Genomic DNA, 20,659 nt, shown 5'->3' on the forward strand with positions numbered 1-20,659 from the left:
TTGCAAAAGCATACTTCTATAAATAAAGCAGACAACATCAAAGGTGGTTGTTAAAAAAAAAGCATCAAAGGTAACTTCAAAGGCAAGCATACGTATCCAAATCCACCGTCTCTCCCACATACACAGATCCACAAACACACATAGAAATAGCCAAACAATCATTGACAAAGAAATATGGATTAAAATTGTTTTGCTCTTGAACAAGTAGTATTTGCCGACGCTACAAGCTATTTGCCTTAAAGAATCAGCATATTCCAACCCCTCATACTTGAGTGCTAGACTTGTAATCCAAGTAGCACTCCCCTTAAAAACTAGCGATCAAACTCAAACTCAGTCACATTTTATGAGACTCATCTGATCTCCTTACACAGTCTACACAAAGACGCTATACAAAACATACACTCGGTATATTATATACTAGACTGATGGAAACGGTCTCTCTACACGGTTGCATTCAAAGGAACCATGCAAATGCATTCAAGAGCTTGATGAACTTCCCTCCTTCCTTGGCTCCCTAAGATAACCCAGAAGTCTTTCTGCCTGCAGAACAAAAAACAATGACAATTCATCAAACGCTCAAGCTGTTAAAAAGCCAGACAAGAAAAAGATAGGTAAACTTCTTACCTTGCGTTTAGCTCTAACGCTAACGCTGCCACTCTGAGAAAGACCCACAAGCGGAGGAATCGCACCTTCCCTCACAAGCAACCCACGGTTCCTAACACTCTCACCACAAAGCTGCAACAACGTCAACACAGCAAACTCTTTCCCTTTCACCGATCCATCCTCAATCGCCTCCACAAGCGCTACAATCCCTCCTTCCTCAACAATAGCCTCTTTACCTTCCTCAACCCCCGCCAAGCTACTCAGAACAACCATCGCCTTCTCCGCCATCCCAGTCCCTTCCTCCCCCACAAGCTCCACCAACGGCTTCACCGCTCCAGCTGCAACCGCTCTCTCTTTATTCTGCCGAAGCGTGCAAAGCTTGTAAAGCGTCGTGACCGCGTCCTTCTTCCCCCTGCAAGATCCATTCAATATAAGAGAAACAAGCGGCGGAATCGCACCGCACGCTCCGATCGAGTTCTTGTTCTCCTCCACAAGCGCAAGGCTTAGCAACGCGCACGCAGCGTTCTGCTTAGAAGTCTCCGTCCCCGTCTTAAGCACCCACACCAACGGCTTGATAGCTCCTCCCGCAACAATAACAGACTTGTTCTGATCGTGAAGAGAGAGGTTCAACAGAGCTGTAACCGCATGCTCCTGCGTCAACGGATCGTTGCAACGAAGAAGCGGAATCAAAGCTTGAATAGCTCCAGATTCACCAATCAACAAACGGTTATCCTCACGATTCTTCGCCAGTAGCCTCAGCTTCGCGGCGGCAGATCGTTTAATAGCAACGGAAGATGAGCGAAGCCCGTCGACGCAGAGCTTCACCGTCGGCTGCAGATCTTCCGGCGAGATACACTCGATGATCTCCGTGGAGAAGCTTTCCCTCTCCAGAAACCCTAGACACGGCTCCGGATCCTGCATTCCCACGTTCTCGTTAACGTCCGGCGACGGCAAGCAAGCGAGACGATGAAGCTCACCGGAGATATCGCTGCTACACGCGGAGAAATCGCTAAACGCTTGAGAGATGTCGAGGAAGACTTCATCTATCACTGAGGAAGCTTTCGAATGGGGCGATGAGTTGGTGTTCTTCGAAGCAAGCTCGCCGAGCCTAATGTCGACGACGGAATCGGAAAGGAACTCGTCGCCGACGAATGAGCAGGACTGGTCTCCGCTTTGGTAGAAGCTAGATCTAACTGTTCTCATCGACCGGCCAGCTTGACGGTGTATCCTCTCCGTCGACGGGGAAGAAGGTGAGCCGTAGAAGTTTGTTGTTGATTGGAAGCGGGTTAAGTTCGAATGTGATAACGGATCCTCCACGGAAACCATTTTGTTTTCAGTGTCTCGGAGCTTTCATGGCGAGATTATAGAAGAGGAGGCTTGAGGAAGACGATGAGAAGGCTTTTTAGCTGTTTAGTGTATGGGTGTGACTCTGAAGTCACGGGACTGTGACGAGTTTTTTTATAATGGTGACACGTGGAGAGATCTAGAGTTGAATCTGTATTAAATCGACGATTCCCAGGAGCTGCATGTCTGTCTCACGAGCCATGTGGCTGTGACTTTTAGGTGAACCAAGGGGGTCCGTTTTAACGTACATTCTTGCCCTTCAAACAGAGGAGTCGACTCCACAGGATATGTGGGGCCAGTTGATTTTTTGGTAATTTGATAGAGTTGAGCTATGAATGGCTGAGGAAGTGATTTTCTAGACCGTTAGATCGTATATCCAACGGTTCATAAAGCTTTCAACGAACATCTGGCGGCACGTGCACAGCTTGTCCACACGTGGCCATGAAAACGGACATAGATACATTCATACATTGTCTTAACATCTTTTTCTTCTTCTTGTCAGCTGTCTTCTTAACATGAGAGGAACATTAGTGGAGTAAAATAACATTAAAAAAAAAAGAAACTGTTAATTTCAGCGTAACTCCAGTTTTTCCTCATATAACAAGAGGAACAAAATAACCAATTTTACTCTGGTTAAACAGTTACTAGCGATAAGATAGGTGGAAAGTTTTTAACCTGATTAGTATGATAATAGCTGGAGTGAGAGTAAAAATATTTCTCGCTAAAAATATAACGCCAGTTGTGACATACAGTCAAACCCTAAGAGAAGGAATTTTAATTTTCCACGAGGCGATCTTTCTCAAACTTGTACATGAAAATATAAATTTCCTTTTCCAACAATTAGATCTGAAAATGTCTAAATTACTAAAAAAAAAAAATTAATCTGTCTGACTTTACAATAGAATAAACAAGAGAGCATGTGATAATCGATCATCCGTTTAATCACCATCCTCCTAAAAACAATAAGAGACCAATAGATTGCATGATTAAGATCACTGATTGATTGATCGATCAGCTCGATCATTTGTATGAAAAAATATATAATTTTTTTTTCGGTTTGTAAAGATTTTGACCACATCTTCATAATTAGTCACAATTTCCTCAAAAACTCTATATAAACACAAGATGAGTTTTATGCCCTTTTTTAAAAAAAAAACACACACAAGATGAGCCATTTCGATTGGAGTTACAGGCTCCATCCAAAAACATCAGATTAGTTATAGTTTCTATTGCTTTTTTTAGTTTTTTTTTAGTTTTTTGTTTATTTATGCAATTCAGACTTTCTTGTATTGTGATTTTTTGTTGATGAATGAGTTTTTTTTTTTGCTTGGGGAAGGGTTTAAAATGAACATTTTATGGTTTGGTATATAGATTAAAAAGAAAAAATTTTGGTATATAGATTTGATTTCTAAAATGGCGATAATTTCTTTATTGATATTTGGATAAATTTATTTTTTACTGAGTAAAAGGTTTCAAAATAGAATTGGTTTCTAAAGTGGCGATGATTTCCTTGTTGATGTTTGAGTAATTTTTTGGGTTGGGTGAAGGGTTTATAAATGGAGTTTGTTTATAGTTTGATACATAGATTTGATTTCTACAAACATCAAATCGATCGTCTGTTAATTTATGAACCTAATACATGATGTTACACTGTACAATTTGTTCTGATATATGAAAACCTATCGTTTGAATATTATTTGGCTGATTCGTCAAAATTAAATTCGGCAAGCTGTATTTTTAGCTAATATCCCTTTATTCTAAAATATATGATGTTTAAAACATAAATACTGAAAACATTATTTTTATCTAAAAAGTATTTTTCAACGGATCTAAAAAATATTATAAAAGTTATTTTTATCTAAAAATAAATTAAAAAATATTTAACTTATGAATACAGTAAGTTATAAATAGTTATACAGTTTTCAATAAAATTAAAAATATCTAAAATATTGAAAATATTTTATATTTGAAACGCCAAAAATTCTAGGAAGAAGTAATAATCCTAAACAATGGGCATATTCAATATGCTTTACATCAGTGTTTTATTGAACTTAATTTTTAACAAAAATATCACTTAGGTTTGACGAAATTAGTTGATTTTTTAGGCTATTTAAATAGAAGTATCAGATTAATATAGTTCAAGCTTTGCTTTTCTGAACCTGGTTCCCTTCATATTTTTATAGATCAAATGAGTAAGGCATCAGCTTCATGCAATGACTAATATATGTTTTCATAGTCAAGAACAAGCAAGTACACATACGATTAAATAATGATGCATAATCAGTCGCCAAAGGGCCGTATCAACAATTAAAAACATATTATATATTTTTGTTTCTCAAAGGTTAGAGAGTCCCAGTTTTAATGTTTTAGAAAACTACTCTGATGAATTGCTTCGGAGGCAAAGAATCTTATTGTAATCATTTTAAAAATTAATGTGATGTTTAATTATACAGCATAGTGAGTTGTTCAACACCCCAACTAGAATCTGAACTAATTAACAAAGTAACTAAACAAATGTTATTGTGAAGAATGTGTTTGTCCCCACTCAAACAATCGTTAGACAGCCGTAGAGATACATATTAGGTATATCCTCATTACGTCGACCAAAATAGACAAATCTATCTAATCTATTAAAAGTGAAGTACAAATAATAATTAACCCTGATTTTTCCTTAAAAATTACAACAGAATGCCACTGGTGTTAATCTGCCCATTAACTAATATTCAGAAAATGTTTTCACGTATGAAGGCAAGCTGCAAGCCCATTAGCATTGGTTTGACCCAATAATTGCTCTTCAATATATCTATAACCATAAAATAACATTCAATTTTTGTTTGACTACAAATCCAATCGGTTTAAATAATTTAGTAAACCAATATTGTTTTTTTACGACGAAAGTAAACCACTATTGTTAAATCAAGTGCCAAAATACAATTGATTAACATTTCGAACCATGACTATTCCATTACTTTAGTAATATAATTGTTGAAAACCACTAAACCGGTTTACATATATTACATGAATTAGATTCAATTTTGAAACCATTCGGGTTTTTTTGAAACAGAAACCATTTGGTTTAGTATACATTAATCGTTAAAAAACAGGATTCAAAATATATTTTAATTTTTAGTTTTCAAACAAAAAATCATTTATTATAGATTTTGTAACGATTTATGTAAAGAGATCAGCTAACTATTCCTAAAATCATTGACTAATTACTAACTTAGCATAATAAGCTCCTAAGTTAAAGCTATCGCATTAATAAAAAAAAGATATACCTGCTAATCACGATTTACTAAGATAAATACATCGCAAAATCTTTAGAATATATGTAACATTAAATTGCTTTTTTTAAACACTAATTAAATTTATTTCAAAGGAGCCATTGAAGGTTCACAAACATACCGTTACGTGTTCAAAAATAATACTGTGATTAACTAAATATTACTTACTATCATTTACTATATTCCTATTCTATAACTATGTTTATATTTTGTTGTATACCGTGAATATCTCACCAAAATGATCATATACTCTTTATCAAAGTTCTAAAAATCGGTCTAGGCGGCGCCTAGGCCTAGGCAACTTGGTCCTATCCGAAATGATTTTTTTAAAATCCGATTTATACCGATTTATATGATTTAAATTCGTTTAAACTATTCTAAATCGTTTAAAATTGATCTAAAATTGTCTATATATGGTAAATTAAGCAATACTATTATTACAAATCTACAAATTTGTCTACTTTCTTCTGTTTTGTATATCTAATTTTGATAATTCATCACAATAATTTTATAATTAAACTTAAAAACTAAAACATGTCATACAAATGTATATAATATATAAAATAAATCAATAATTTCCTAAAATTTTACAATAGAATGCCATTAACCTTTTAATCAATAACAGTTTCTATATTTAAGCAAACACATTAATTAATACAATATCAATATTTAAAATAAAAAGAATCTGCAATTGCCTAAGTTATAAAATATTATTTCTATATATACTATCAAATAAATGGGTAATGTGTCGATTTAATCATAAATGTTAATTACATTTAAAGCCAATTTTCTTATACCTATTTATACGGAACTAATAATTTTTCTAGAAACAATCTGTTTGCTTATCAAATTTGACTTACACGATTTATATTAATTATGTTTGTCAATGTTTGTTATTATTATATCATAATTACCTATTTAAATTACTTTTATGATTTGGTGGCTTTAGTACAATGTATTAATATAAACCCCAAATTAAAATGTATATATAATTTAAAATATAGTTTAAAATATATCATATTGCACAAAGTACTTATTTTAAAGAATAAGTATAATAAATGTGTATAATTTTATAAAAAAAATATCATCTAATAAGACCTATTTATCTAATCCGTTAAAAACTAAAATGTATATTCGACATAAAAATGAATTATTATAATAAGTAAATGATATATAAATAAAAAAATAAATGATAATTCACATTATTGTTATATATATTTATAAAAAAAATAAAACAAATAGCAATTTTAAACAATTAAAAAATTTATATTAAAAAATTAAATATTGGTAAGTGGTAAAAATAATAGAATCAATCAGATATGAAATTTTTTGAACAACCCCTTTAAATTACACCCGCACGGGCGTGCGGGTCAGAATCTAGTACTATTATTGTATAAAGAGTACATAATACTGAGTATATAATTATAATATTCACAATTTTTGATTAGTTAAAACTTAAAATCTAAATATACCCTTTTGTCGTTGTGGCAACATAATTTTAAAAATTCTAATACTTATGAATGGTTCCATCAAGAAATCTCCTTTTCAGCCAGGTTAGGTGTATGTATGTATGTATGAATGTCTTCGCGTATATGTCATTTTATTTTTATTTTATTTTTTGCTAAGAATGTGAATTTCCTTACGATGAAGTAATGTAAAAGCGATACAAGAAACTTGAATCCCAGTCTGCTAACAAGCAAATTGGTATCAAAGAGCCCGTAAAAAGATATTAAAAAACTTTCAACTATGGTATTTTTAGCATGATTGATTTCGATTTATTAGATGAGGTTTTTTATTTATGATTTGACATTTTTTTGTTTTTAACACTTTTCGGTTAAAAAACGGTTTTTATATATTTTATTTAAGAGACAATTTTTAATTTTTCTTAGTTAAAATCTAAAAAAATTAATTTAATCATGGTCTTCTTCGTAATACTATTATTTATGAGAGTTTCTATCAGATGTTTTCACTGTGGAGTGGATAGTCAGTGTTCAACTATTGAAAAAGTTAGGGAGTGAAAAAAAAGTTAGGGAGAAGAAGAAATGTTTATTATAAAGTTTTTGGATAAATGTTTAGGGTTGTACGTAAACGTAACGGTGATCAAGAAGAATTTATAAAGGATGGGAGTACATTCATATGACATGAAGCTTTTCATACATGGTCAATTTTTTGTGGTCATCTCTTTATTACCCACACGTGTAAATTATGTTTTCTGACCATTAGATTTTTCATTTTTCATATAATTATTTATTACTCGTTTTGCTAAAAAATTCAGATTACCAATTCCAATAATGGAAATCAAAATTCAACGTTAATCCAACTAATATGGTGCAAAAGTCATCGTCGCCACTAAATCACTAATGAGTAATGACGAATAAAAAGAGTAAACATGCCGCCAAAACAAGAGGTCCACCAACTATTTCATTTATATATATCTTTGTCCTTTCACTTAAAAAGTAAACCCCGTCTATTTTGTTCCAAATAAAGCACTCTTCTTTAGAAAATAACAAAGTAAACTTTACATGAGTAGATCACTCATTTTTATCTACCCAGACAAAAAAAAATTTGTCAATAAATCGAACATTTTGAAATTTTCAACAAATAATAATTAATGTATATTTTGGTAATTTTTCATAGTTAAAAGCTAAACTATCAAATTAGATATGTCTTTTTAGCAACAAATTAGGTTTACTTAGAAACACGAAAAAAATTTCTTCATATTTTATGTACTCGTTCACAACAAAAGTAGACAGCTTCAGAATGTACATTTGTTTGCAAAAACTAAAGATGACATACATTTAGAGGGAAAAGAAGGCTAGCTATAGCTCATTCAATCAAAGTCTATATAATTCTACTACATTTTTTTTTTTTGAATTGATAATTCTACTACATTGCTCAAATGGGCTTCCAAACAAGAACGAATGTGTAAATGGTGATCAACCAAAATCATTAAAGCTTCTCTCGATCTAAATGATTTATGTTATAAACTGATTCGCTCTTTCATTGGTCTCCCAGTGTAAAATGGTGTTTGAGATGAATTGCGATGGTACTCATTACATCCATTAAAGGAGGCATTAAACTTGAAAATATATAGTAAAATCATGATATATCCATCCATGTCAACTTTACCCATTTGAACTCTAATTTCTTAATTAATCTATCTTAACATTATTCACATGTACCTCCACGAACATATCCCACCTTTTGCTGATGACCGAGTCTAGACAAACTTCCGAAAGTTTAGCCGTTCAGGTGGAAATTGTAACAGGTAAAAAAGAGATCATGGTCAACCAAATTAGATCAATCTTCAGCATATGACATACAAACAAGTCCTGATGGTTGATTTCAACTGAATATTTAACGTTTAGATGTACAATTCAGTAATTTTCATATTAATAAAGAAATAAATTTGATAAATATATCGACGTCTGCATGCACGGAAATGCATCACATCCTCGTCGGTCGAGTCAAATCTCCAAGTAACAGATTTTTATATTAATTCTCAAAGAAACGTACGTCTGATATCTTTATATAATAATTAACTAGATTTTGACCCGCGCTTCAAAAACGCGGGTTTTTTTTGGATTACAAATGGATTTTCATATGAGTTAGTATTTTGGGGTTGCTGTAAGTTATTATGTTACAAAGCCGTATTATGTCCAGGTAGGAATTTATTAAAAAAGTTATATAATTTATGAGTTAGTTTATTTGAGATTTTGTATGTACAGTCTTATTTAACTCTCTGTTGGGTCTGGACATTTTACTTGGATCTAAAAAATTTACCCGAAAATACATAATTGGTTCGGGTCTAAGTTCAGAAAAAATACTTATTAGGTGTTTTCTTGGACCTACGGATCTTGTTTCGAGTCCGGGTCCTACCCGAGACCCAATCATATACCCAAAGCAACTAAAATATTTTGTGATTATGTATATTTATTTCAGATATGTTTTCATTTTTACAAACATATTTTAAGTTATGGGATTGTGTTTTTGGTTATAGTTTTGAGTTTTGGATAAAAATTTAAATTTTTGATGAAATTTTGGGTATTTTTTTGTTTTTCGGATCAAATTTGAAGTAAAATTTTGAGAGCTTTTAGGTATTTGAATATGTTCGATTAATTGTTTTGGTTTTGGTATTTTTCATGTTCATGATTTTTTGGATTCTTCGATTTTGATAGGTAAAATCATAACATAATTCATAGTTGAATTTAAACATTGCGGAACAATGATGTAGTTTGTACTTTGTTCTTAACATATTTATTTCATATATTTATTTCATAGCTTTTCGTGAATGGAGATGATGAGATTGTAAACTATTTGTCGATGTAAAATTATGCAAGTTTTGTTAACATCAATGTATTATAACAATAATCTCATGGTGCGCTTCATACAATATAATTCTAATAATGATAGGGCGATTCTAAAAGTATAATTGTGTTTGAGGTTAAGGGCCCACCATATAGATTGTTGGACAAAAATCGGTTAGATCAATTTACGGGATTTATATAGTTAGATTAATTGTTTGTATGACTAAAAATAATAAATACTAGACAGGTCCAATGACCTAATTTTGTAAGTAGATTTATTAAAATTATTTTCTTTTTAATAGTATCAACTAGATTTTGACCCGCGTTTCGAAAGAACGGGTTTTTTGGATTATATTATGATTCAAAGTTGTATTATATCAAAGAAGTAATTGTTTTAAAATTATATAATCAATGAATTAGTTCATTTAGGATTTTATATGTACACTCTTTTACCACTGTTTTTAGGTCTGATCATTTTATCAGAACAAAAAGAAAGAAGCTGAAACCACCCCAAAATATAGGTTTGGTTCGGGTACGGATCCATGGAAAATTATCTATAATATACTTTTTTGGTTTGCGAGTTTTTGTTCAAGTATGGGTCCTATCCGAGACTCAATCTGTACCCAATGTATCCAAAATAGTTTGTGTATATTAGGTATATTTGGATATCTCAAATATGTTTTCGGTGTTATAGATATTTTTTTAAATTTTGGGTTTGGTTTTACGGTTATAGTTTCGGATTTGGGTAAAATTTCAAATTTTAAAAATATAGTTTTGGTATTTGAATAAAATTTTCGTATTTTTCAGTTCCTCGGATCAGCTTTCGGGTAAAAGTTTAAACTTTTAGGTATTTATTTGTTTGGGATTTCAGGTTTTTTTTTCATAAACAGGTATTTTAGGTTTTTGGATATTTTGAATCTTTTCGGGTCCTATATACCTGAACCGGTCTGGATCCATTACGTTTAACTCCGGTCCAACAATCTTTTTATATTAGGTTTTTAACGTTATTTTATAAAACCGTGTTTGATGAAATATTATTAGAGAAAAAGTATCATAAAGAATAATGTTGGGATTTTTAAAATAATAAATAGTTATGGGAAGCGACTAATTCAATTAAAATAAAATTTTAAGTATTCAATAATATTTTGTGAATAACATATAATTATTTAAATGTAGTAAGGCTACATTTTAAAAAATAATTAAATGTTATAAGTATTATCATTAATTTCTTTATTTGATTAAAAGTAAAAAAATGTGATATATGTTTATTGTTAGAATATTTTGTTAGGCTATCCAATATTTGAAAAATGTAGCTAAAATCCTCCGATTTTTATTTTAGATCACTTGGATCCTTTAAACTGGAAATAATATTTAAATGGTTAGTCATTATTGATAAATGTATGAATTATAGTAATATATTTGTATAATTATGATTATCGACTCCTTTTCTATTTAGAATAATGAATCTGGAACTGTGCTTGCCACCATGATCATGATTAGTGATTCTCTTATAAACTCCTTGACCTCTAAAACTTCCCTCATATTCACAGTTCTGTAACATATATACAACAAATATGTTTGTGTATTATTATTTCCTTTTCTCCCATGACAATCATAATTCTCTTTTTCATGATCGAATACAAAAATGAGTCAATACCCAAGACCTTAACTAACGTAAGTAGATATTTTAAAAGTTATAGGATATAAATAGAGGTTAGTTATACTTTTTGATTGGATATATATTATAGGTTTATTAAAATGTTAGAGGATTTTATTTGGTTGCTTAATAAAGGTTAATTATATTTGGTTTTATATTATAAGTTGGACTAAAAAATGAAAGAGTGCAGTAATATTTTATATGTAGATTTTTTAGAACTTCTTCTCTTTTAATAGTATAGATTTAACGAAATCGACTTTTACAAAATCCAAGTTAAATCTATATCGGCTTGAAAGACTCAAGGACCCTATCTATAACATGCCTTTCAAACACGACAGCCTCATAGTTCTTTGCTACACCATCGCTATTCCTCGTTGCGATTATCAGAGCGTACCTAAGGCCATTGTCGTATTGCTCTTTTCCCCTAACGTTTTTCACGAACGCCAGAATCTCCTTCGACTGCTTGTTATGCTCTTCAATCGCAAACCTTCCGATCTCTACGTAGGAGCCAAGTTGTACATTCCTGATCGGCTTCCACGGACTAGGCTCAATTTTAAGTCCTTCCACGTTATATACGAGAGGCAGAAGGATGAGTGAGAGACAAATAAAATACCTCATCATTTTTTATTTTTTTTTGAGAACCTTCAAGGGACTAGGCTCAGAGTATCGTCTTTTTTTTTGGGGGGTCAGATACTCATAGTATCGACTTATGTCTGTTTTACAGTTTTTATAGCTAGAAAAGATGTAGATACAAATAATAATATTAAAAAATTAAAAATTGACAACTAAATCACCCTTTTTTTTACCATAATAAGTTTAGAAAAGTATTTAAATCTTTATTTAATATCATCAGATTTCAAAAATTTACGATTCATGATTTATGAATATAAAATCTAACAACATTAAATTTTAAAACATTTGAAACTATTAACTAAATACCATTAAATTATGGTTGGATTTAAACTCTTTTAAGATACATCCTTAAATACCATTTTGTCATCTTTAGCGAAGGTTTAATATGATTCTAATTTGGGGCCTTAGATACATATATTTTTAATCAGCTTTTAGAGAGCTTAAAATCTATACATATCAATTACTTAATTTGGGGCCTTTGATTAATATTTCGTCTCTGGAGGGCAAGAAGATGGTTTATTGGGAGAGTGAAATATTGTGAGGATCTTTAGACCAAAGTGAGTATGTTGAGTTTCTCTAATTTTTGTGTAGTGAGACTTGCTTCTGAGGAGACGTCAAACTGACTTGGTTTGAGCACAATGCTGTATGTAACATGTATAGGTGTGAAGACAAACATACCGGTAAGTTTGTTTTCAAACCGTTATTTCCGTGAGAGAATTAAATATCTGTTTGAAGCTGACCTACTTTTCTGCAGCCTACAATTATTTTTCGTATTGTGATGATCATCTCTTGGTGCTTGCTCACTGGTCACTGCTGGTACAACAGTCTCTACACGCTATTAATTACATATTAGACATGTGTAAGACATGGGCGTTTCACGAGGCTAACCTCTACCCACTTGTGTTTCTTCTATTAGACAAACAGTTTTGTGGTGTTTTTTGTATACATAAATAGTTACAGAAATTTTCTCATTCACACACATGTGCTTGCCAAATGTTTCCAAGACATTACAGTCTATTGCCTGTCCTAATTGTCACAGAGGCCGGGATGGTTACCATGTATTTTTTGTCTTGCTTGTTTTTCTAAGTCTGTAATGGAGGTGTAATACATTTTAATACTGTTTGCATTTGATAGGGACCCAAAGTTAGTTGAGCTTTTGTTTTTAGTTCATTGTCTTTAGTACTTTCCCGTTAATATTAAAAACTAGAACCTCCGTTTTTTACAGTTTGATACCAGAGTTGGTCTGGCTTGGGACAAAGGATCACATACAGCGGGTCTGGCGTGGATCATCACGGACCCTACGCGCAATCTGGAAATACGAGGAGGCCAAATCCACCACAACGTCACTACACCTCTTGCGGCAGAAGCCTTAGCGATGAGAGCAGCCCTTCAAGCAACGTCTTCGATGAAAGTGACCCACCTTTTCGGATGTTCTCCCACAACCAAACCCTGATCAGGGCCATCAACGACAAACGTTTCGAGAAAGAGATTTACGGTGTTGTCAAAGACATCAAAACTTCTTTTTCTCTATTCGTCGATCTATCTTTTTTCTTTCTACCAAGGGGTGAGAATAGACAGACTGATGCTTTAGCCAAATTCATTCTCAGAAACCCAACTTATGTAATGGGCCGGCCCACTGGCGAAAACTCTTCTTCTTTAATGAATTATCGTTGAAAAAAGAAAAAAGATAGCAGAGTTGGTAATAGGCATCAGGCAGAGAGACATAAATGGTGTTAATCTTTTGAGTGTGTATAAATAATCTTAGGCTTGTACCCTACTGCATTGATGTGTTGATCATGTTATCTTCGTTTCCCGTATGTGGAAGTGGCCCACTTCAGACAACACACTATTTGTGCTACTGTGACACATCATCGTTCCAAAATCATCTTTAGACCTCAGTATTATTGGGGTTTCCCTTTTGGGTAATCAGTTTTGCTGCTTTGTTCTCATAATAAAATAAGGATTCCCCTTCTTTTTGGGCAGAGTGCATTGTTATGTGGAAATATTCACAGAGTTTGAAGATCGTTTATTGGAGATTGTAAAATAATGCTTCATATTTTGACTTTAACATTATTTTCGTCATTTTTCCTAATTGAACAGTTTACCATTAATGTAACTTGATGAAGTGTTAGTGGCCTTATGGCTAGCTTAAGATTTGAGCTGCAATGTGTGTACCTCTCAAAGACAATGGTATACATTGTAATGATGCTATCAGTTGGCCCTGAAATTAATGGGTTTGGAACAGCTACTAAATGATCATCAGTACATGTATTTTTAATCAATTTATAGGCCAAATGAATTATACATATTAACCACTGATAATTTATGGACCATAGACTAATGTTTCATCTGGCTATTGCCCATGACCGGCTCTGATCAGTTACTTACGCTACTTGGAGCTAAACTTGTGGTCAAGAGCTTTAAAGTGTCAAATCCATATGTAAGGTTGTCATTAGAAGAAACGTAGTGCAGCTTGTTTGTTCTAAGGATGAATCGAGAACAGAAAAGTTGGTCATGTATATATTATTGTATATAGGACAAGTCATTACAACCAGCAACATGGTGAATGCATACATATATGAAAATAACAGTATGATATAGATAAAGAGGTATGGATCGAGCAGTTAAGCCTTCTCGTTGTGGATGGGAGGCTTACGATGAGGCTGAGGATAGTCCATGACCACTACTTCCCCTGTCTCGATTCCACCAAGCACCCTCCTTTTTCCTTCGCCATGTACGAGAGAAGCAACCTTGTGGTGGTGCTTGCGAAGCCCTAGCCGACGAGCACTGGCATATCCAACATTGGATGACAAAAGCAAAATAATGATACATAACACCATCGCGAATCTACTCCTCACAGAGCAAGACATGACCTCTCTTCTTTTTCTTCTTCAAATACTTATATTTATGTTGTCTAATAAAAGAGAGATGAGAGCAGGAAAAATGTAGTTTGAAATGTGTTTATAAGTGTAAGAGAAGAGAATAGGGAAGGAGTATATGTAGGCAGAATTTGAAAGATAAATAAGAGAGTAAAGAGAGTAAGACAAACATTGAATGCAGGTGGGGAGGTCCTTCATTATCATAACATGCTCTTGTTCCTCTCTTGTCCATTTTTGCAAATATATTCACATTCATTTCTGCATTTATATACAAGTATCTATCGTATTCGTATGCATAGTGGATGTCTTGATCGGCCAAACCTTTTGTCTACTTGAGGGTCTTCGTGGGGTCAGTTTCCTGCTTTTCCTTCTTTCATCTCCTAAGCTTATTCTTCCCCCTGTAACCCATCACTGTTGTATCCAACTATTACAATTTCAACGGCAGTTAATTCAGAAATGTAGAGCACATAACACAATTATATAACATCTCTCGCCTAAGTCTTAGTCAGTGATAATCATTTTTGGATTATTATGAGTTAATGGACTGAAATTCAATAATTTTCCCAAAAGCGAAACTACATCATACAACATATCAAAGATCACTAGATTTTATGATCTCTAAGCTTTGACATATGTACTTTTTCAATTGTGGTGACAACATTTCGAGATAACTATCTTTATTAGGACATTATTATAGATATACTACGTTACCATCCACTTTTATACAGTTAATAAATTCTTTACTAGTGATGTTTTTGGATTAACACTCTATATTAGCTATGAATTTTTTTTGCATACTTTCACTTGATTGTCAAAATTACTTTTGGTTATGACATGAGTCTTTGCATTCAACTTCCACTCAACGGTCAAAGTAATTAACATTTTCATAAAAATACGGTGTCTCTCATGTTCCACGTGACCGGTTTGGGGTACCTTAAATGAGAATCTTTGAGGATCATAGATTCATAATTATATGTTATATCTTAAGCTAAAACTTTAGATAAAATTAAAACAAAGAAACAAAATCAATATTGTAAGTGTAAAAATTACTAAATTAGAACAATACAGCATGGTCCGACCGTCAACGACAATGTGGGGCTCTTTCTTAACATCATCGGCCGTCCTCAACCGGCACCGACCGTGTTCGTCACGTGGTACAATTCCTGCTGCTACTTTTATTTAGTTGGGGTATATAAAAGGCTTTTTGCGTTTGTAACTACCATGTGCCCTCACGGCATCATGTGATGTCGGCTTATAGAGTGAAAAACATCAAAAATACATAGTCAAGTTTGTTGCGATGGTAACACAGAAAGTAGGTTTCCAGAGAAGAAAAAGGGGAATACGAGAGAGCATATTATATACGTGATTTTATGTTTTTTTTGTACACATTAACGCCCAACCGACAGTTCTTAGAGAAGTACATAGGCTGTTTGCTTAGAAAATCAAATAAGGAGATGAAATATAGAGCAAGAGATCTATGTTGATCCAAATGTGTTTTCTCCGCTGTAAGTGACATAGAGGAACCCATCATCATCCTTTTTCTCTTCATACACAGCAGACATAAGAGCACCTGAAAAGGTTATCACATAAACCAGTTTAAACTTCGTATGTTCACTGGGAAAACGTTGCTTGTTTTAAAAAAATGAAGGAAGACGTAATCTGTTTTTACCTGTTGGAGGAAGGACATTGTCGACAAATATAAAGATGGCCTTTTCTGAACTGAGTTTGATTCTTTTGCGAATGACATACACGAATTGTCCCACTGTCAAATCAGCAGGGACTAGGTATCTACCAAAAAAAAAACCTTAGTTGTCAATCACAAGTCAGGTCCGAATAAGATGGATAATAGTAGACATGCATACTTTTTCTTGTCGATGGTTGGTATATCACTCTTCTCAGCCTTCTCAACAATCACCTGGATCCCACACATATACAAAATGTGTAACAATCATCACTCAAGTCAACGGTCACTTTTAACCATATGAATCATGAAGCACTGATCCACATGCATGAACTAAGCTAATCAACTCACTAAGTCGTAAGTGTCACTAATTAAGCAGAATCAAAGGATTGGTCCGAACATGGAACAGGACACAATATTCAAATCAAATAAGACTTTGGATATATGTAATTAAGAAAAAACACTGAGGTCTCACCGGAATCCTATCTGAATATTTCTCTCTAATCCGAGCAGCCTCTGCACTTCTCTTCTCTGAAGGTTTAAAACCGAAAACATGATCATTAAATTAAAAACAAGAATCAAAACACCAAAACCAAGAAGGAAGTTAGGATTCAAAACCTAGGTCATGCTCTTCCTTGAACGTGCTTTTTGCCATTGGTTCCACGCCCTACATATACATATTAAACCAGTTACACCACCATCAAAACAAAATTCTCCACTCAAAATCGAATAATCAAGTCCTAAGGATAAACAAAGTCTCAGAGATGTCCTAAACGCTACACAGTCTTCGAACCTCAATCGAGTGATCAACATAGAAACACAACCTTCAGTTATCTAAAACAAGTCCCAGATCTCGTAATAAGACAAAAGGAAGATTAAAAATCCGTGACTGAACCTGTTGTTGACGAAGCTTGTCTGCGATCAAACACTTCTCTGATCAAACGCTTATTAAAAAAAACAGAAAAAGGCAAAACAAACAACTTCCAAATATGTCTGAATGTTTGTGATAAGGCAAGAAATTGCATACAGACGGAGCATGATAGCATCTAAACTCCTCAGTTGACGTGGTACTTTGCTTCTAGAAAATCGATGAGAATCTGACGGTACCTATTAATTAATACCAAGAGATAAATCACAGCCGTCCATATTGCTGACGGTGTACGAGGAAGCTGTGCACGTTAATATTGCCTACGAAAAAGAATAAAGAAGAAGCACCGCATATGACGGGATCACGTTTCTGCATGATATGACATATTTACCCCTTACCTAGCGGGATATGAAGAAGAATACGGAAGGGTAACTACTGGAATTCAATTGAGCGTGTTGCTTTTAAGGTGACCATTGTTTTTTTTTTTTTTTTTGGCTCAACATCAACTTTTCCATTAACCAAATGATTCTAATACAATCAGATTATGACCACATTGCCTCATAAGAGGTTTTAACCACAATGTGACATGAGGATGAGGAAGTGACGATTGTTTTGTTAGATTCTAGATTTTAGTTTTTTGTTTTTAGTTTTTATCTAGGGTAACTAAAACTAAAAACTACTCTAGAATCTACAAACAATCAACCTATAAATGGACTAATAAATATTTGTTTTAAGTTCGTCTGATCTTGACCAAAAAAAAAAAAAAAGTTCGTCTGATCATGTCTTGCCACTACCAGCTCCGGAGCTTGACATGGCTACTTGAAGACAACCGTTGGTCCGAAAAGAGATCTATTCTCCGCACATATTAATAACACATGCCCAAAAAAAGATTCATATAATTGAGCTGTATCTAATTTATATATGGATCTTCTGAACCATACAGAGATCGCCTCTCCGATCTCCGTGGTATTTACAGAAATTAGATGTAGTTGTGGCAGCTTAATGTCAAATATTTTTAACATACTTGTGCCACTGTGTGCTTTGACATGAGAATCGCTGGGGTTTACATGTGTTAATCAAGTGCTACCAAATAAGCAAAAGCATAGGAGGGACAAACCGCCCCACGTGCGGAGCTATACTGGGTTAGCCAATTGTCAAAATATCATATCTGGCCCAATGGGCCTTAAAGTAAAAAATAATATAAAACTCTCTACTTATTCCAAAAAAAAAATCCAATTTCTCGCGAACGTCATCGTCACTCTCCTTCCGATCAAGCTCGCCGGCGTTGATATTCTGGTAATCGAACTTTCCTTATCGATTCGATTATTCTTAAATTCGCTTTGAAGATTTCATCCCATCTCTTGATTCATTCAGTTTCATCAAAACAGAAACTCTAATTTAGTTTTACGAGATCTTCATATTTTTCTCCTCCGGCGATTAGGGTTTCGGAATTCACCAATTTGAGCAATCCGAATTTGATTTGTGCAGTTGATTGAGCTGTAAGCCATGGGAGGCCACGGTGGTTTGAACATCCTCCCGCAGAAGCGGTGGAACGTCTACAACTTCGACAACAGAGAGAAAGTCCGCAAGGACGAGGAAGCCGCCGCGAAGGAAGCTCAGATTCAGCGCGAGGAAGCTAGAAAGCGAGACGCCCAGTCTCGTCTCGAGGTCCTCCGCAACGTCCGCGGCTTAGCTCCTCTCAAACGACCTTCTCCCGAGGCGGAGAAAACTAAAGACGCCGCTCCTGCTCCTGCTCCGGCGGAAAAGATTGTTGAACCGGAGGAGCCTAAGACTGGTCACATCAATCTCTTCGAAGGGATCAAGATCTTCGACCCCATTGAGCTGCCGAAGAAGGATGGTGATAAGCCTGGGGAGGAGGAAGATCACAGGAGGAAGAAGATGAGGAAAGAAGCTGCTGCGACTGCTAGAGCCTCTGCGAAAGATGCTGCTGCGAGGGCGGGGGATCCAGATGAGGAGAGGTATAGGTTGGGGTATGGTGTTGCTGGTAAAGGAGTGAAGCTTCCTTGGTACGTTGAGAACAAACGTAAGTATGAAGATAATAGAGTTGGTTGTGGTGGTGGTGAGGAGGAGGAGGAGGATGATGGTGGACGTGGAGGTGAGTCTAAGAAGAAGAGTGGGAAGAAGAGCTTGAAGGAGCTGAGGGAGGAGCGGTTGAAGAGGGAGAGGGTTGAGAAGGAAAGAGAGAGAGCCCTTTTCATGAAACAGAGCCAGAGAAGCGGTGGCTTTTCACGGAGGTGAGAGAGCTTCTTCTTTTTTTTTTTCATTAAGTGTATACTTATATATTAATTCACGCTTTATGATCAAATTAGTATCAAAACTTAAAGCTTGTACTTCATTTGTGTTGATAGAGAGTCATGGTAGATAGTTTGGAGTGTGATAATAATTTACCAGTTGCTAGACTCGAGCATATTTGAAGTTTAGAGAAACATGGTTTTGTTAGTTTTATTGTAGCATTTAGACTTTGAAGTTGGAACTATGTGTGTGACATGTACCTGTGTCAACATTGGGTTGGAGAACTGTTTTGGTAGCTGATAGTCCCATTGGTTCCAACTGGAACAGACATAGCAAACTTATATTCATCGGAAGAATAAGTAGACTGTGTGTAGGCGGGGACTAAATTACATAGATGACAAAGAATATGATAGAAAACTTGCATGTTTCACATTTTAAAAAGTCCATTTGTCATGTACCGTTATGTGTAACGTGTGAAAACATGTTTCAACAGATAGAAAAAATGGAAAGGAAGCCTTCGTTTGCTTCCTGCTCTAAAAGTATTAATAGTACACGAACATGAACCTGGCAATTGAATTTTGCTCCATTTATACTGATGGATTAATGGTAGATAGTTTAGAATGCGTTTTGTAGACATGACAGTCTATTGTCCTGTCCTAAATTCGCTGAGGGCCGTTTGACACCGCTAGTTTTTGTCGTGCTTGTTACTTTAAGTCTGTACAGAAGCTGCTGTTTGTCCAACTCCTTGTCTTTAATACTTCCCCCATTGATAATTAGAAAAAAGCAGAACCTCGTCTTTTTAACTCACCAAACTTATAGTCACCATCAAGAAGAAGAGTACAAAAGTGAAAGCTCGGAAATAAATTAGTGTGTGAAATGCATGCAGGCGATGATTAAATCACAAGGATGACAAAGAAGACGTGTTGCAGAGAGATTCGAAGACAGTTTCACATTATGTAAGCCTCTTTTCGTCATCTATCCATGTATAGAGAGATGTTTCAACAGATAGAAAAGTGGAAAGGATGTGTGGTGAGTTTATTGGTGAAACCTTTTATTATTTGCTTCCTGCTCAAAGAGTTAATTGCCCTCAAAACTTCAGTGTACTCGTTGCAAAAATATATTTGTAGTTATTCTTTGCAATTTGATAGAC

At 34.3% G+C, this 20,659-nt stretch overlaps 5 protein-coding genes across 7 annotated transcripts; 1 reads left to right on the top strand and 4 right to left on the bottom strand.

The window, feature by feature from the left end:
* Positions 1–161: 161 nt before the first annotated feature.
* On the bottom strand, positions 162–2,048 carry LOC106440288 (U-box domain-containing protein 4-like). Its single transcript, XM_048776791.1, has 2 exons — positions 625–2,048; positions 162–540 (listed from the first exon to the last, which is right to left on the bottom strand). The coding sequence occupies exons 1-2, from the start codon at positions 1,927–1,929 to the stop codon at positions 478–480; spliced, it is 1,368 nt and encodes a 455-aa protein (XP_048632748.1). The 5' UTR covers positions 1,930–2,048; the 3' UTR covers positions 162–477.
* A 9,426-nt stretch (positions 2,049–11,474) lies between these two features.
* On the bottom strand, positions 11,475–11,816 carry LOC106442550 (cysteine proteinase inhibitor 4). Its single transcript, XM_013884222.1, has one exon. It carries the CDS (start codon positions 11,814–11,816, stop codon positions 11,475–11,477), a length of 342 nt encoding a protein of 113 aa, XP_013739676.1.
* Positions 11,817–14,326: 2,510 nt separating this feature from the next.
* Positions 14,327–15,104, bottom strand: LOC106440283 (protein GOLVEN 1-like). The gene has a single exon (XM_013881907.3). It carries the CDS (start codon positions 14,696–14,698, stop codon positions 14,453–14,455), a length of 246 nt encoding a protein of 81 aa, XP_013737361.2. The 5' UTR covers positions 14,699–15,104; the 3' UTR covers positions 14,327–14,452.
* Positions 15,105–16,039: 935 nt separating this feature from the next.
* Positions 16,040–17,434, bottom strand: LOC106440285 (autophagy-related protein 8f-like). Of its 2 annotated transcripts, none has more exons than XM_013881909.3 (6): positions 17,284–17,434; positions 17,007–17,055; positions 16,864–16,919; positions 16,570–16,622; positions 16,377–16,495; positions 16,040–16,277 (listed from the first exon to the last, which is right to left on the bottom strand). In XM_013881909.3, exons 2-6 carry the CDS (start codon positions 17,041–17,043, stop codon positions 16,183–16,185), a joined length of 360 nt encoding a protein of 119 aa, XP_013737363.1. In that variant the 5' UTR covers positions 17,044–17,055; positions 17,284–17,434; the 3' UTR covers positions 16,040–16,182. The 2 variants fall into 2 exon arrangements, with proteins under 2 accessions (XP_013737363.1, XP_022572471.1); XM_022716750.2 differs by lacking the exon at positions 17,284–17,434 and adding an exon at positions 17,213–17,274.
* Positions 17,435–18,425: 991 nt separating this feature from the next.
* On the top strand, positions 18,426–20,649 carry LOC106440280 (leukocyte receptor cluster member 1-like). Of its 2 annotated transcripts, XM_013881904.3 has the most exons (3): positions 18,427–18,552; positions 18,745–19,511; positions 20,396–20,649. In XM_013881904.3, the coding sequence occupies exons 2-3, from the start codon at positions 18,763–18,765 to the stop codon at positions 20,400–20,402; spliced, it is 756 nt and encodes a 251-aa protein (XP_013737358.2). In that variant the 5' UTR covers positions 18,427–18,552; positions 18,745–18,762; the 3' UTR covers positions 20,403–20,649. The 2 variants fall into 2 exon arrangements, with proteins under 2 accessions (XP_022572475.2, XP_013737358.2); XM_022716754.2 differs by lacking the exon at positions 20,396–20,649 and having other exon boundaries at positions 18,426–18,552; positions 18,745–19,515.
* Positions 20,650–20,659: the final 10 nt, after the last annotated feature.

Source organism: Brassica napus, chromosome A3 (assembly GCF_020379485.1).
Source record: "Brassica napus cultivar Da-Ae chromosome A3, Da-Ae, whole genome shotgun sequence".
NCBI classification, from domain to species: Eukaryota; Viridiplantae; Streptophyta; class Magnoliopsida; order Brassicales; family Brassicaceae; genus Brassica; species Brassica napus.